This window comes from Maylandia zebra, linkage group LG10 (genome assembly GCF_041146795.1).
Source record: "Maylandia zebra isolate NMK-2024a linkage group LG10, Mzebra_GT3a, whole genome shotgun sequence".
In the NCBI taxonomy this organism is placed as follows: domain Eukaryota; kingdom Metazoa; phylum Chordata; class Actinopteri; order Cichliformes; family Cichlidae; genus Maylandia; species Maylandia zebra.
In genome coordinates this window covers 9,863,296-9,880,568 of record NC_135176.1, presented here as the reverse complement: position 1 = coordinate 9,880,568, position 17,273 = coordinate 9,863,296, and the positions used below count along the sequence as shown (strand labels likewise).

General features: G+C 39.3%; 1 protein-coding gene across 1 annotated transcript in view; it reads left to right on the top strand.

Moving 5' to 3' along the window:
- The first annotated feature begins 556 nt into the window (after positions 1–556).
- pcdh1a (protocadherin 1a) overlaps positions 557–17,273 on the top strand; it is a 115,592-nt gene continuing 98,875 nt past the window's right edge. The window contains exons 1-3 of the mRNA XM_076889013.1: positions 557–1,165; positions 8,960–9,774; positions 10,356–12,542. Of these exons, the coding sequence (XP_076745128.1) occupies positions 8,980–9,774; positions 10,356–12,542 (2,982 nt within the window). The 5' untranslated portion in view covers positions 557–1,165; positions 8,960–8,979. The remainder of the gene's footprint in view (positions 1,166–8,959; positions 9,775–10,355; positions 12,543–17,273) is intronic.

The window sequence follows — 17,273 nt, the reverse complement described above, 5'->3', positions numbered from 1 at the left end:
TTTGTTTCACGTGCGGTTGATAGTCATTGTCTCCAAGAACAAGACAGTGTAGCGCATATTACTCCTACATCAAGCATTATTAACAGTTTCCTCAGCAGATATATGTGCTGCTTCTCTTCTTCCCTATCATAACCGCCTGAGGGTGGCGCCAAATGAATAAATAGTGGCCAAACAGCTTCCATTTTAGGCCGCTCATTTTGCTACATGTAATGCATATCAACAAGTAAACCGCCGGCACTGGCTACCTGTTACATCAATTTTGGACACGTTGTGCGATTAGTGAGCAGTTTTGAGGGGAAAGGAAAGACTGACACGAATTAAAATAGTGCAAGGCAAGCGGAGTGATTTCTTGATAAGCTTATTTAATAAGGTGCATCCCCCTGTTTGAGCTGACCCACTTTAATAAGATCCTCTTAAACTGTAGGCATCACATAATTTCCTGGTAGGCAGCCTTGGCATAATGTAGAGTATGAAGTTGCTGTGTGCTGCGGTGGATGGGAGCCCCACCTCCTCCCACGCTCTGATGAGTAGAGAGAGAAAAGAGAGAGGGAGCTAGGGGAGCAACTAACGTACCCACTGTATCTCACCACTTGCTGTCTGGAAATGCTTCAGATGGGCTTCTTGTTTAGGACCGGTTAGCGGTTTCTTTTTGCACGTTGCGAAAATGACATTTCTTTTGCTGTGTTTTAGACATCCAGTGCGTCCTTAGAGTGCGCTCTAAGCTACTTAGATCAGGGCTGGAGAAACTTGGACCAAAGGGATGCGACAGCGAGTGCAAATCTTTCCAAGGATCAGTTACTGAGGATTGAAAATGGCACACAGTAGGGCATCTTTATGGAATGAGATTCTTGGTTTCCCATCTCTGTCATAAAACAGTCTATACAATATAATTGCTCATAAGTTACAGCCGCATATTCTCACGGACTGAAAACTGTCTCTGTTCTTCACACTGTGGGACGGCGGTGAACGAAGGATTCTGAATTTTCATGCGGAAAGTTCTGAGTACTGTCTATGGATTTTGTGGCCGCTGAAGTGATTTTTGATCTCAGCACTGTGACGGAGGTTTGAGGGTTAGACACCTGCCTCTGGGAGCACCGCTGGACATATCAGCCGCGGGAAGAATTGGCTACGCGACAAGCGCTCACGTAAAAAGTCTCTGGCTCAGGTACTGAAATTACTGCAGAAATAATCAAGAAAGTTGATTTGACCGGTGGCCACTGTGCGTGATTCATGATGCAATGCCAATGAAGTTTATAGGAATGCATTTCGGACTTGTCTGAAGTGTTGTCGCTTAACACAGGCCGTGGCTCAAACAGATCGTTTATACAACAAGTTGCACTTTATAATAGACACACACAGAGCACAAAACAGCTGGCTGTTCGGTGTTACAGGTTGATAGGCGGTACAAAGGCTAGATGTGCCACCCGCAATAAGGATCCTCTGCATGATAAATTAGACGATGCATTTTAATTAAAACCTATGCGAGTAGACACGAGTTCCAGCCTGCGTCGGGGTTGGTATTAAGTCATTAACTCTGCATGTCATTGCACTTCAGCGACAATATGAGTGCGTGCGCTTTTCAAGCTGATCTGTACCGGCGATCGGCTAATTGCATTTTATTGCACCATTATGATTCTGTGAAGCAGAAAATGTGAACCATTTGTATCATCCTTCTTTCGCCATTTATCCCATACTAGCTGCAAACATCATACTAATTGCCTTTATTCGTGCATCTTGATTTGGCGTTGTTTACTCTGAACAATTTCTTGCAAACAATTCGGACTTCTCCTGCAGCCTGTCGTGTTCATAACTGTTATACAGTTTTTCTATGGAGAGATTCGTGATTATAATTGGGGGGTGAAATCTTTGATCAGATCGTCGGCACGGGTAATCTCCTGTGCTCTCCAGTGAGAGTCTGGGGTGTTGTTTCTCGCCACTCCACCGACCACCAGGCACATTTTAATAGTCTGCTCTACGTAATGATGTCGGTCTAAGTTCCCACATATACTTTAGGCTACAAGGCCGTCATAACAGAGCAGATCAAACAGGCCTATAACCTACTTGTAGCCCAGATCTGAGAAACTGTCTGTAAGACATGAACCTGTTAAATGTTATTATCTAAATCATTCAGTGAATGAAACTTCTATCTATCTATCTATCTATCTATCTATCTATCTATCTATCTATCTATCTATCTATCTATCTATCTATCCATCCATCCATCCATCCATCCATCCCACATAAGAATAGACTGTAAGGCTAATTTCCTCTGCCGATTTTATTTTTGAATTATTACCAGTAGGGAACTTTCCTCTGAATATTGTACAATAACATGCAATGTGCCATGTAATGGGGTTGCTGAAGGAAGGGTAAGTGTGTGGTAAACGGATCAAATTGTGGAAAGGGCACAAAAGGATTTTTTTCTGACTTCTCCAGCAGGTATTTGAGCTTGAGGGAGTGAACCTTTACTGCACAAAAGCAGTACAATAACCCCTATAAGGAAATTAAACTCTGTTTTAATCATGTTACACAGAGCAGTGAGGAATCCAAATTATACGATCTGCCAGTTTCTTTATATCTTTATATAAAGAACCTTTTAATATTGGAATGTGGCCTTTTTGATCTCAGTGTATTTCTTTTTTTTTTATTTTACTTCTTTGTGACAGGAGTGACACAAGAGTGTTCTGTGTTTCAGCATGCATATGGATAATTCCAGTGCTCACGCCTTTAGAAAGTGTTTCCAACCAAAGGCTGTTGCTTTCTCATTACCGAAACCCACAGTTTGCAGTCAGTATAAGAGTGCAGCCTTACATTTGGCAGTAAATTCCATTGGTAGATCAGCAGTGTAAGGAGAGACCCATAGCTGTGATACTACCTATCATAAATCATGCCGGTGGGAGGGTAATGGATTTTACCTGTTATACTAGCTAAAGGCGCAGAGTCAGCCAATACATCAAATCACATCAGTTGAGAAAATCATTAAATCATCTGTTATCTTTCCACACTCTGGCAAAGCAGGAAGGAGCACAGAACAGCGTTGTACAGCACAAATTCATGAACCTGAGTCCCAGCATGTAACAGGTGAAAATTCAGGTCCTGCTTTTATCAGTTGCTGCAAAACAAGCAGCTACTACAAAATATCCTATTTAATTCCTCTGATGATTTTTTTTCCTTCCCGGCACAACTCTAACCTTTTTTCTTATGAGTAATTTACTATTATGCCTCAGTTAATTCTGCATGTGAGTCATTTCTGCTGGACCTGTGGAGCGGCCAACTTAAAGAGCAAATGTCACCCAGTCAGTCTCTGAGTTGACTCAGTCAGAAGATAGTCTGTCTCCATGGCAACCAGAGCAGGCGCACATGCTCCGCAGCACAATTATATTGTTCTTCATTTTTATAACTACCTTTTTTTTTTAATGTATAATACCAACACTTACATAATCAGGCACAAACTCCTTTATCATTTTTTAAAATAATTTCATTTTAAGCCAAACATTGTTCTAAATCTTTCACAAATATTGCAAATTACTTTTGCTTTGCAATAAATTGTTACATACTGGCACGTAAAAGATGTGTTATTTATTTTTCAATTACAAAAATGAAAAACAACATAATCACTCCATATTTTATACAATGTTATTGTTAGCTGAAGTACTGCATTAACTTTTTTATTAGCATTTATCTTACCAATTATTTCTGTTTAATCAAACTTCACCCTCCTACTTGTATTTCCTTCCCTATATTTATCAGAGTTACTTACAGTAAATAAAGTAGTGCTAATTCTATCTCTGTCTCTCATTTGTCTCTCTTTCTCTGTGTTTGTGTGTATATATATATATATATATATATATATATATATATATATATATATATATATATATATATATATATATTTATTGTGTGTGTCCTCAGAATGAAAATTGTAGCACCATCTTTTATAGCAGTAAACAGTGGTAAAGATATCTCTGCACTTCTCTCCAGTTGATTCAGGACTGGATCTGTCATATAGGCTTGGATGGTACCAATTTTTCAGAGGTCATTTTTATGACTGGGTTCAGCAACCACAGCCTTAGCGAGGCAGGGACTTGTTTCCTTGGGAACCGCAGCACAACCTGACACAACCTAGGCTGGCACTTTGATTGTAGACACGCAGAAGTTGAAAAGTTCTCTTGAACAGATGGGTCAACTGGGTTGTGCACTGTGTGAGGGCTCAGTGTGAGGCTCAATCAGACCTCGTAGTTTGACTGATGTTTTAGCTGCCTGTGAAGTTTTTCACCTTCTCCTCAATGAAGAACAAAAAATTGCAGCGGTGGAGTGGAGGAGTCCTGCATTTTTATCTATTCATTTATTTTAGAACATGGTGAAGCGCATCAATGATTATTACTTCTTCAATCTATGATACGCAGACATCAGAAGGATAATGATGGAAGATATATTGTTAGGAGACAACAGTATTGTTCTGAATATATTGCTGAAATTCAAATCAAAACAGCATATTTTCCCACAGCACCTTTTGCATGTTTTTTCTGGCAAATAAGCAATGGTCATTTCTTTTAATTATTACAAAGGTCTATGGTTGTAGAAAAGACAAACTAAATTTAACACATAACACAATTTCACATTTAATAGTTCTATTTGTTTCTTTTTCTTTATAAAAATAATGCAGCAAAAAGTACCACAGTACTTTACCAGACACTTTTTTCAAGGTTTGTTTTTTTGCCTTCAGGTCAAGGAGTTGTGTAGTCAAATAGCAACCTCTACACCTCTACACTACATTTCAGTAAAACTTGAACATAAGTGACAACAACCTCCCAGGTGTGAAAGTGGGCATGAGTGAGAACCACTTTTCTTCCCCTCTTAGAGACACTCTTATCTATAGAGATCGTTGACAGGTGAAAAAGTATGCTTGGGTGAGCTTCTCCACCAAATTGTGAGTCTGTGTAATGATGGCCAAACTGAACATAAGTCATAAAACATTGACTCAATTGTTTGGACTCGTACTTACAGTTGGCACTCCTGATGGTCTTAATAAGCTAAGGTTTGGCCAGGCAGAGTTCTTGCTGTGTGGCAGGTCAATCCAGATAAACCTTGGGCTCTTAAACTCTACTGCTAAGCAGTTTTGCCTCGACTGCGTTTTCTGTTGCAAAGTTAAACATCTACACAAAACAAACAACAGACACTAGACCCATCGGGCAGTTTGAGGCTCTCTTTGAAAGTCCACCTCCATACTGTGGTACAGGCTGCCTTCAGCATTCATTTTTCAGTTTTTTCAACATAGCAACCATCTGGACCATTGCGTGATCACAGCATGAGGTTTTGTGGTGAGTGCTGCTTCACTGGTAGACTTAAAGTTTCCTCCTCAGTCAAACAGTGGATGCCTTGATTGTATTTGGAAGGATTTTGTTTTTTTCCCTAAGAATATGTGTTGCTCTGGATCACCTTCATAAGGTCTCTGGCTCAGTATGCTAATTGGATTGTCTATTTGAACATGGTGTATTTTCCAACAAACAGTGCTCAAGGGAATTAGAGTCACCTAGGCAATACACAGTCTCTACAGTTCTGCCTCCTGGACTTACACAAGTTGTACTAGAGTTACCCAAGCAAGCAATGTCAAAGTTGTCCCGTGGAGCAGCTAGCAAAACATATTTTAGAGTTATAATTGGTTGTTCAGACGACAAATGAAAAAAAGTTTATATTCAGTGATTCTTTTTTAGTTTATTACAGCAGTGCTGCCACAATACTTGGTTGTTGACAGGGTGAATTTTAATAACCAAAAAGATTTCATTTTCTCAGCCTAGCACTTTCTCAATATTGCAGTCTTGCAATGTCTGGTCCAGTTCAGTATTTTTCTTCCAGAGCTGGCATTTTTATAGCTGATTTCATTCATTAAGGAAGCTAAAATCTTAATTTTGGAAATGACTAAGAAAAGTATTTGATTTTTTGAGCAGTTCAACAGGACTCAACTATGACAAAAACATTTTATCACTCTGAGAGAACTAACCTCTTGTTCCTCCCTTTGATTTTCTGCTGAATTATGTATCGCGATCTGCCTGAATCAGCTTGTAGTCTTGTGGGTCTACCATCTGGGATGACAGATGATAACTAAGTTTTTTGGAGAAAAAGAGCTGAGATGCAGGGAATGTCACTCCTAGTTGTGTTCAGCACTTCTAATTTATCAATTTTGCTACTCAGGTAGTAAATTTCAGTGAGACATCCAGTAGTCCAAGAAGTTTCACATCCTCCAGTAGGGAAAAATCTCCTGTTTCCCTTTGCCACCACCTCAGAGCACTTTGAGATGAGAAAAGGAAATCTGGCACTGTCAAGCTTTTGATAAAATATTTGTGGAAAAGCTGAGGAATGTGAGATAAAACCCAAAGGCGTGGTGTCAATGATATTCAGCAGAGATTCTCGCTGAGTGATAGCAAAACGCATATTTTACGAACAACATGAATTTTAATGTAAATGTAAACAAAGAAAAAAAAAGGACACTAATTCACTAGACTGTCAGGCATGGTGCCATCTGGAAGACAGGCATGAGGCCAACTGGAAAACATTAAGTCATGAGTGTCATCAACCATAACAATCATGTCACTATCAAAGCATGGCTATTCATTGCAGAAGTGGCTATAATATCAGGGGAGCAGTTACAACCAAACCATTATAAAATCAGCTACGGTATGCCATTTTTAGATGCCACATTGTATAAATACATTTGAAAACTTTGAAATTTAACAGTGAATTTTAAAATAGAAATGAAAAAAAAAAAGATGATGCACATATCAAGTAAGCTAAAGTAATTTTTACTGAATTCTCCAAATACCAATTTAATTGAAGCAATACATACATGCACACCTCATAAGTTCACATATCTTGTTGAAAGCATGTGTTTAATGGAATGGTAGGCAGCAGTATGAAACATTTACAGTGCGATTTATAATTCCCCTTAAAATTATATCCCATGGGATGCTGTTAATGTCAGTCTTGGGTATAAGAAAAGTGTATCTGCTGATTGCGTTTTTGCTTCTTCCTGCCTTTTTATACTGCAAACATGAACTGGAGAAAGCGCAATCACTGTTCATGCCACATTGACTACAGGTTCTCCTCACAAATGTAAAAAGGGAGACATTGATTTTTGAGCAATTAGTGCATCAATAACTAGCACTTTCAATTTTAATGTATTCAAAAGGAATTGGATTTTTCATTGAATTTCTGTATATTTGCGTTTTGCTGTCTAGCTTAATACTCATTTACCTTACTCCTGTATGGAACATTGCGGCATGCAGTTGCATTTTAAATAACTCCATTTGCTGTCGTGTATGTATATTTCTATCAGCTCTCACCCACACTGACTAGGGAAGCATTGATTCCTCTTGTTCTTTTCCTAATCCCTAACTGACGACATAGACCCACACTAGACTGAGCACCTGTGTTCTTTTCTGTTTCAGTTGAAAAACTATTGTGGAAATAATTGGAACTATTCACCTGTGTTTGGATTAACATAATGATTTACTTCTACATAACTTTTTAAACTAGAAGTAGCATTTTGTTTTCGCTGTAACTTTCTTTAAAAGCCTGTGAAAATAAAGAAATGCTGTAAAACAGTGCAGCATTGAAGAGACAGTGACTGCGACATGGACTGCTGTTGTCTAATTATAACCCGAGTCATTAAAGCTGGTATTGATCAGCATATTGAAGTTTTGCATTAGTAACACAAACATAGCACAATAAAATCGGATGCACTGAAATGAACTCTACTTGATTAGTAAGTGGACACTCACTGATTCAGCAGACACACAATTTTTTTAAACTGTTTTCACGATGAGGTTTTCCAGAGCATGAGACCTTGATACTTAACCCCAATGATTGCTCCTATTTCAATTACCAATAGGACTCAAACACACACACATGCATATACACACACACACACACACAGAAAGAAAGAAAGAGAGAGGGGGGAAATAATTATACTCTAAAATCATTGCAGCATGAAAAAAACAGAAGTCTTTTGCTAGAGGGAGTAAAGATCAAAGAAGACACTAAAATAATGGGTCACAATTGTAGAGTTGAAAGGTTCAAAATCAAACACAATAATTACAGTGTTTGAGGTAGCCAGTGGCAATGGAGTGTGGAAATGTCTGCATTGTGCAATGCCAGGTGGAAGCTGGATGTGATGATAGTAGCAAAGTTGCATAATTGGCATGAGAAAGAAATTTGACTCTATGACCTTTAGTATGCAAGTGTTCATTGTCAGACGCCTCTTGGGTAAACAAATTGGTCAAATATATCATTTCTCTCAGCAGACAAAATCTTCGCTCGTAAGGGTGTATTCTTGAGCGTGGATTTCAAACCATAGGTTATTTTAGAGCTACATTGCTTCCCTACTCAATGTCTAGCTGTGTAATACAGAAATAATGAGTCTCTTAGGCTGTGAGTTTTTGTATTACATTTTTATTTGATTATTCAGCTGAAACAATCCACACTGGCCCTGAAGTTTGTTTTGGATGTAAGCTCACAAGATATAATTTCTTGTTCCTACATTCATTTTTCCATGAATTTCATAAAGCTGAGATATTCATTGAAACTCTTGAAGCTCTGAGACTGAAAAGAAGCCATGCTGGGATAGCTATGATTGCATTTTTTTAAATGCCCTATTTTCTCTTTGTTATTGTTGTTGTCTAATTATTGTGTTGTTCTTCTAGGTATGCTGTATGTTTTACTGCAAGTTATTGAAAAAAAAACGATTAATTTTATAGCTGTAGAGTCATTATTCAAAAACACAGTGCTGCTTGCTTCCCCTGTCTAATGTTTCACTTTGACCCTCTGTTAGTTTTTTTTTTTTTTTCATTTTTGAATAATTAAATAAAAAGTAACAGCTATGTAAATATTGCTTTATGGAGCTAGGTTTCAGCAGAAAGGGAACCAGCTTTTTAACCCATATTGTGTTTTTTTCATTTTACAGGCAGATCGTCTGATGACCTAATGGAACTGAATTTACAAGTGATATTGTGTTGGGTCGTGGTGCTGCATTGTGGCTCTGCTGAAGGCAGTATCCTGTACCGGGTCCAGGAGGAGCAACCTCCAAATACTCTTATAGGTAGCCTGGCAGCAGACCAGGGACTGCCAGACTCAGGTCACCTTTACAAGCTAGAGGTGGGTGCCCCTTATCTTCGTGTCGATGGAAAGACAGGGGACATTTACACCACAGAGATTCCTATAGACAGAGAAACCCTGAGGGACTGTCGCTCCCTGGCTAAGGGTAAACCCTGCTACCTGGAATTTGAAGTATCAGTGACTGATCTGATACAAAACCAGAGCCCACGGCTTATTGAAGGACGCATTGAAGTACAGGACATCAATGACAACACCCCCCAATTTCCTTCTTCTGTGCTTACCATCTCAGTCCCCGAGAACACGATCATGGGAGCGTTATTCTCCATACCTCTAGCTACAGACAGGGACTCTGACAGGAATGGGGTAGCTGACTATGCGCTGACTGCAGGGCCAGATGCTGCAACCCTGTTTGGTTTGCAAGTGGCTGATGACAGGGGAGGGAAGCTCCCACAGCTCATTGTCCTGGGCAACCTAGATCGTGAGTTAAAGGATTCTTATGACCTCACCATAAAGGCAGTGGACGGAGGAAACCCTCAGCGCTACAGCAGTGCATTACTCAGAGTGGTGGTGACTGATGCCAATGATAACGCTCCCAAGTTTGAAAAGTCCACCTATGAGGCAGAGGTTTCGGAAAATAGCCCTGTCGGACACTCTGTGTTGCAGGTAATTTAAAAACTTTTTTTGTATAATGTTGTAGTCTGGATTGCAAAGTTAAATTGTAACCAGCAATGTCTTTCTGAATAAATGTATAGTTTTAAATTTTGGATTTTACCTTTTTCAATATATTTTTGAAGAGAGCATTAGCTCATTATCCTTCTACAGGTAATAAATGCTTATATCTTGTATTGACAATGTAGTTGCAGAACAGTGTGAGATATTATTTTCGGAGTATAAATTGCTCTGTGCAGGATTTTCACAGCATGTTGCTGCGGATTTACACTGATTATCATGAAGGAAATGTCAGGCCTAATAATTTACAACCTTTCATTGAATCCTAGAAAAAAGAGAAAAGAAGGCTAGTGATGTAACTATCAAAAAACAGAGGAAAAGCAATAGCCAAAACAAAGTTATCTACATGCTGTGATTTAAAGTGATCAGACCCACACAGATTCCTGGATTAATTTATTCAGTGACCAATGATTCATTAGTTACATTCATTGTTAGTGTTGTAAATAACATTAGTTACAACACTAACTGTTGCGCATATTTAATGACTTTAACCATTGAATATGTTTTGATTACAGGTTAAAGCAAACGACTCTGACATGGGCCCGAATGGAGAAATTGAGTACACCCTTCACCAGGCAGTAGACCCAGTGCCGAAACTCTTACGAATTGATCGGTCCACTGGCATCATCTATGTCAAAGGACCACTGGACAGGGAGGAAATCAGCAGCTTGTCCTTCTATGTGATAGCAAGGGATAAAGGCCCTCAGCCTAAAAGCTCTAAGACATTTGTAACCATTGAAGTGACTGACCAAAATGACAATGCTCCAGCTGTGGAGATTCGTGGGATTGGCCTTGTGACGCACAGTGAAGGAGTGGCAAATATTTCCGAAGACATGCCAGTGGGAACAGCTGTTGCTTTAGTTCAAGTATCTGACAAAGATGAGGGAGAAAACGCTGTGGTCACTTGTGTGGTAGCAGGTGATGTGCCATTTCAGCTTCGCCCTGCCAGTGACTCAACCAGTGACAACAAGAGGAAGTATTTCCTACAGACCACCACACCTCTCGACTATGAAAGAGTTAGAGATTACCGAGTAGAGATTGTGGCTGTAGATTCTGGAAACCCAGCACTCTCTAGTACAAACTCTTTGAAGGTTCAAGTGACTGATGTGAACGATAACTCTCCAATATTTTCCCCTACCTTGTTTGAGGTTGATTTTGCTGAAGAAAACCAACCAGGGGAAAAAATTTTAGATGTTATAGCCACAGATGCTGACAGCGGCACTAATGCCGAACTTCTCTATAATATTTTGCCAGATTCATCCATCAAAGGCTTGTTTGAGATTGACCCAAATACAGGCGAAGTAAGAGCCAAAAGCTCTCTTGATCGTGAACACAAAGAACAATATGAGTTTCGTGTCACTGCAGCAGATAAAGGGTCTCCTGTCCATAAAGGAACAGCAACTGTTGTAATAAAAGTAATAGACCGCAATGATAATGATCCCAAATTCATGCTTAGTGGCTACAGTTTTTCAGTCTTGGAAAACATGCCACCTCTGAGTCCAGTTGGTATGGTGACAGTCCTAGATATGGACAAAGGCGAGAATGCCCACGTTCACCTCTCTGTAGAGCCTGATGAAGGAAAGTTTGTTGTTCAAAATGGAACAGGAACTATTCTCTCAAGCATCTCGTTTGACAGGGAGAAAGAAAGCAGCTATAATTTCCGTCTAAAAGCAGTGGATGGAGGAGAGCCACCCAGGTCTTCATATGTGGGTGTTACAATCAATGTACTGGATGAAAATGACAATGATCCCGTGATAACTAAGCCCTCCAACTCTTCCTTCAGACGCTTATCACCTCTAGCCTCCCCAGATAGCCACGTTGAAGTAGTGGAAGCTGAGGACCTGGACAATGGCCCTAATGCAGAGCTGGTGTTCAGTATCGCTGGTGGAAACCCTTACCAGTTATTTCGCATTTCCCCCTCAAGTGGAGAGATCACTCTAGCAAAGGAGATGACACGCAAACATGGTGGATTACATCGCCTAGTGGTGCGAGTAAGTGACAAGGGGAAGCCTGCACGCCACGCTACTGCCCTGGTCCACATCTATGTCAATGAAACCATTTCAAATGTCAGCTTAGTGGAAGCCTTAGTGGGACACAGTCTTTACACTCCACTGGACAGGGACATTGCTGGTGATCCCGACAATGGTTTTGCTGCTCAGCGTAGTAATATATTGTTTGGAAGCCTTGCTGGTGTAGCAGGTGTTGTAATGTTGATCTTGGTGGTGGTATTTATTCGCCACCGCATCCAAAGAGAAACCAAGAGTGGATATCAAGCTGGCAAAAAGGAAACCAAGGACTTATATGCACCCAAACAGGCCCCAAAAAACACCAAAGGCAAACGTGGACGGAAAGGCAAACCTCAGAAGTCTCCAAAACCACTCGGGGAAGACGAAGAGGTCAGCCTTCAAAAAAGTCTGAAGTTCAATCTTGATGGAGTCAATGATAGCCCCAGGATACATCTGCCTTTAACATATTCACCAGGAAGCCCTGATATAGGCAGACACTACCGTTCCAACTCCCCTTTACCCTCCATCCAGCTGCAAGCCCAATCGCCATCTGCCTCACAGAAGCATCAGGTGGTCCAGGACCTCCCTGCCACCAACACCTTTGTAGGAACAGGAGGAGACGACAATTCCACTGGCTCAGACCAGTACTCAGATTACAGCTACAAGACGGGCCAACCGAAGTATAACAACAAACAGGTACAGTTATCTCAAGCGCATAGTAAGGTCTGTCTGAGGAATGGGTGATTGGTTTGGTGGATTTTGTGAGAATGTTGAAAAGCAGTGATTTCATTATAAGACTTGCAATATTTTAGTCTTATTATCTACAGTCCTGAAAATCACAGATTCAACAACTCTCATTCATGACTACTTTGGCAGTTCTAGTAATTTGATATGATTTACTTTGACAATAACAGTCCCAAATTTGAATTATCTGAATGCCATTTTTGTCATTGTGCCATCTATCTGGATTGTAAAAATGTAAAACGATAGTTAAAAATTTAGTACAAATTTGTTACTGGCTGTTTTACTCAGTGCATAACTGTAAATTGTGTGTGATGATATACGAAGAACAGACCAAATCATTTCCAAAATTATATTATCCATTCTTTCTCTTACTAGTAACTGTCTGCTTTGCTTCTCTGGGTAAGGCATGTATATATGTAAAATTGCATAGACAGAAAGAAAGTTGCTGCAAGTATTTGCTCAATTGTGGCACTGCTAAAAAATAAGATTTTGTCAGGTTGGCAGAAGAGTTGAGCAGGGATGGTCTGTTCTCACTTACTTCTGCTCTTCTGCTTGACCTCTAGTACTCTGTAGTGATCTCGGCAGGTCATTTGCTCTTATCTCCCTGCTCCTTATGCTCTTATCTCCTCTTATCTGTACAACATTTGGGCTTGAATCACCATGGAAACAGAAATATTAATAGAGTCAGAAGGGATTACGAACAGAAAGATTTTAGAGAGTAAGGCTAGAAAGCTAGTGTGTCTCTTGGTTTCTGTTTCATCTGCAACTGTGTAAATGTGTGTCTTGGACTACACAAATATAAATTTGTGTGCAGGAGGGGATAAGGCAGATTATCATTATCCTTATATAGTAGAACATCCCTTATTATACAGAAAAATGTCCAGATGTCTTGATCCCACCAGTTACACAGCCACGCTTGAGCCACTGAAATGGATCTGTGGTTTTTATTTATTTACTTTTTTAGTTAAATATGTGCTGAACTCACATTCAACACAGAAAAAAAACAGCTAGTGTCAGTGAGAGGTAAGATGCTGATAAGACAACTTCAAAGAATACCCAGCACCAAAGACAGCTTTGCGCAGGGGCATTCCATCACAAACAACCACAAATTCAAAAACTCAGGGTATGATTAGCAACCTAACATGACTGATTCCTCTGAACCACACTGAGTGAAAAGTGATATATTTGTGAAACACACACCAACTAGATCTAACAATACTTTATTCATGTCGCTACTGTGGCATTCAAAGGATGGCTATTATTTAGTACTGAAAATATTTGACATTGATGTAAACAATTTATTTTCAACTAGGACGAGTTAACATGAGCTTTCAAGACACTTCCTACATTTCAGCCGTACAAAACAGTTTGACATTCTCCAAGGCTTTGCAGATAACGTTTGCCACATAAAAATTAGCAAAAATAGAAGGGGAAAACATGCCGCTGAGTTCTGAACATGTGTAGGTGACACATTTTCTGTGGAGATATCTTCAGAGCCAGTCTCACAGTTGGCTTGTTGGTAGTTTTAGCAGATGTTAGTTGACAGCTTAGGTGATCACAAGCCGTTGTGGGTGGAGTCAGTTTAGAGAACAGTCACCACTGTCTTCTTGATGGACAACATAAGGGACCAAAATGACTGCAAGCCACAGGGTGTGTCTGGGTGTTTGTGTGTAGTGCCAATCTCTCTGTTTGTATGTAGATTTGCTCCTTAATCTAAGAGTGTTAATTGTGTCTGGCACAGATGTAAGCTCTCAGCATTTAACAGTATTGTGTGTGCGCTTTCTCAATATGATCGCATAAATACATATGCAACATGACTCAAGTGAGTGACAGGCTGTTTAAAAACATGGACAGATGTTGAAGCTCATGTGACATACCTCAGCAGATGTTGTCTTGTGTATGGCATCCCCTCTCACATCAGGAAGAACAGATTGACCAAAATATATAATTAAAGCAACTGCCAAGTGATGTGACAGATCTAGAGTGGTGCCATTGTTTTAATTAACTGTGCTGCACTCAACAACTAGTTTTGTTTTTTTGTTTCCCCAATATGGTCAGATGTCTATTTTTTTTTTTTTGTCAAATCTCAAAGTCTCAAATTTCCAGCGTGCATGTTCAGGGATTATGAGCATATGAAACATTATAAGCGTTTAATGATATTTTTTTGTTTCAAGCAGTATCTTCATGCTTTAGGCTTTAATTAGAGACAGTTTCCTTCTGAACACAAATCTATTGTCAGGTGGCATCTGAGCGGATATTAAACAAATTGATCAAAAAAACGATATAAAAGTGTGTGAGTGTGTTTGTGAGTGTGTTAGTGGTATTAGACGTTGATTGCAGAGATATATTTAAAAGATGAAAATATTTTCCCAGGTTTAGATTGCAGGTGCAAATAGACTGATAATGTAAAATTAGATGGAGTGTAATTAAAGACTGTCATACATGCATTAGTATTTATTTGCAGGTAAAATATTGTCTTGTTTGCTGCACCTACTTAACTCTTCATTTTGAACTTATTTGTGGAGCTGGTCATTACAAAATGATTACTTTTTCATCTTCTCTATTTGAACTTATCAGAAGCATCTCTACATTAATATGCTAGATTAATGAACAGCCCATGGCTGAATAGTAGAATATTAAAGTACTATATTACTCAAGAACCCGAACAGATGTTTCAGATGTGCTAATTAGATCATCATATTACCTAAGCATGTGCCAGCTATATGTGCAAAATAATATTTGTTTAGTTTCCTACACCAGGAGCTAGTACTGCTATCAGTTCAGAAACATTTTGATCTTTTCCCAAGACTCTGTGGAGAATGTTTCAGCCCTGTAATTGTTTTAGATTAACCCACTTCTGCAAATATTCCTAAAATGCTGTTTCCAGGATGTAATGTTTTGCAAAAAAGAAACAGCAACAGACACTCAACGCCACTAATCACACTTCTAATTTTGCATTCCATGTGTCTACAAGCAATAACATTCAGTAACATGGACAGTGCTTTTGCTGCCAACTAGCTCCAAAGCTTCTGAGAGCCATTGCATCAGAGGTGGAAAAAGGATGATAGGCACTAAAGAAGCCCAGCTTCATTCCTCTGTGGTCTGTGTCAACACCCTTTAGAATAACACTCATCAAATGCTAAATTAGAAAGTTTTAGATCAAGGAAAATTACTGAGCACTAATGTAGCATCATAGTCAGCCCAAATGGTTCTATACTAGATTCAAACAAACATGTGGGAGACTTCAAATAGTGGGGTGTTATAGCCTCACTGTACTGAATATGCATAGAGGTTCTTACAGTTTCTGCTTGCACCTGTTTGGGTATTGTTGTAATTAAAGTAGGGACACTAGGAATTTTCCTCAGGGTCTTGGCAAGTTAAGCCATTTTTAGATATATGCCACAATTTTATTCTTGGGCAAACAATATATTGTACTAATTACTGCATGTGAAGTTACCATCCATACAAATAGTGGTTCCTTGATTCTTAAGATTTAAAGGGAAACTTTTTATTTTATTAACAGAATATGAATATTTTAAATAAGTGTGTTTTACCCAGTGTCATCCATTTGGACAAAATAAAGCAAATGAATAGTAGTAGTCACGAAAGTAACATAGCAAAGCAAATGTTGGTACATAGTTGTATTTTGAAAACACAACATTGTAAGCTGCACATTTCTAAATCCAGGCTGCTAAAGGTTGCACCTTTTGTAGTTTACCCCCTCATCACCTTTGAATGTGTGATATTGCATGATGGTTACTAGAGAAACCAGTGACTCACGTTAGCCATTAGACCTGATAATTAGCTCTGTTGGGTCCAAGAGCTGGCACCTTTTTTCACACTTCATTTAATGAGAATCTTACATATGAACAAAAAGCAAAATGAAAGTCAGGAAGGACTGAAAATCATCTGTTACACAACAATCATTACTGCGTCACTGTATTTTTTATGCATCAACGCATGCTGATAAAATGTTCTATTCATTCAATGAGGATGAATTTTGTCCAGCTCTGGCTTACTTGTTCATCTCCATGCCCACCTGTAGTAGAGTGAGTCAGTGTGAGTCTTAATTAACCTGCTTCTTTGTTAAGAAGGGCCCACACTTTGTGAACTTTAGGCATCCCTTTGAGCTGGGATTAGCCCGATTTAGTCCAATGTGGGTATTTGAAGTCAGCCGAGGTATATTACAGATGAGGCTGGAAGCACAATTTGTTCTTTGAGACTGTGACACACTGGCCCTCAATTACTTAGGTGTGTTTGGAAGTCTTCTTACCGTGCACGAAAAACAAGTGCGTAAAATTACTATCAGATTAATCGAGCATGTGCACTGCCCTTTTTTGCCCTCATCACTGTAGTCATGTTAGCAAAACAGAATCATTCTGAACTAACAGATTGGTACAATCTGTATACACGCATACTATCTGCACACGACATTATCTATATAAGAAAATGCATTTACCTCTAGGTTAAGTGGGGAAATTAGTGGCAATGAAAGCACAGAATGAAAGAAAGAAAGAATGAAAGAGAAAACCCTGTACGCTTCACTGAAGCAAGGAAGCAAGAGAAAGTCCAAATGAAGAAAGTGAAACATTTTTGTGCAAACAGGAAGTCAAAAGACACAGATTCCCACAAATGTTTCCACCAGACTGAGGATTGTTGAAAACAAAAAGTCTGTGGCTGAAA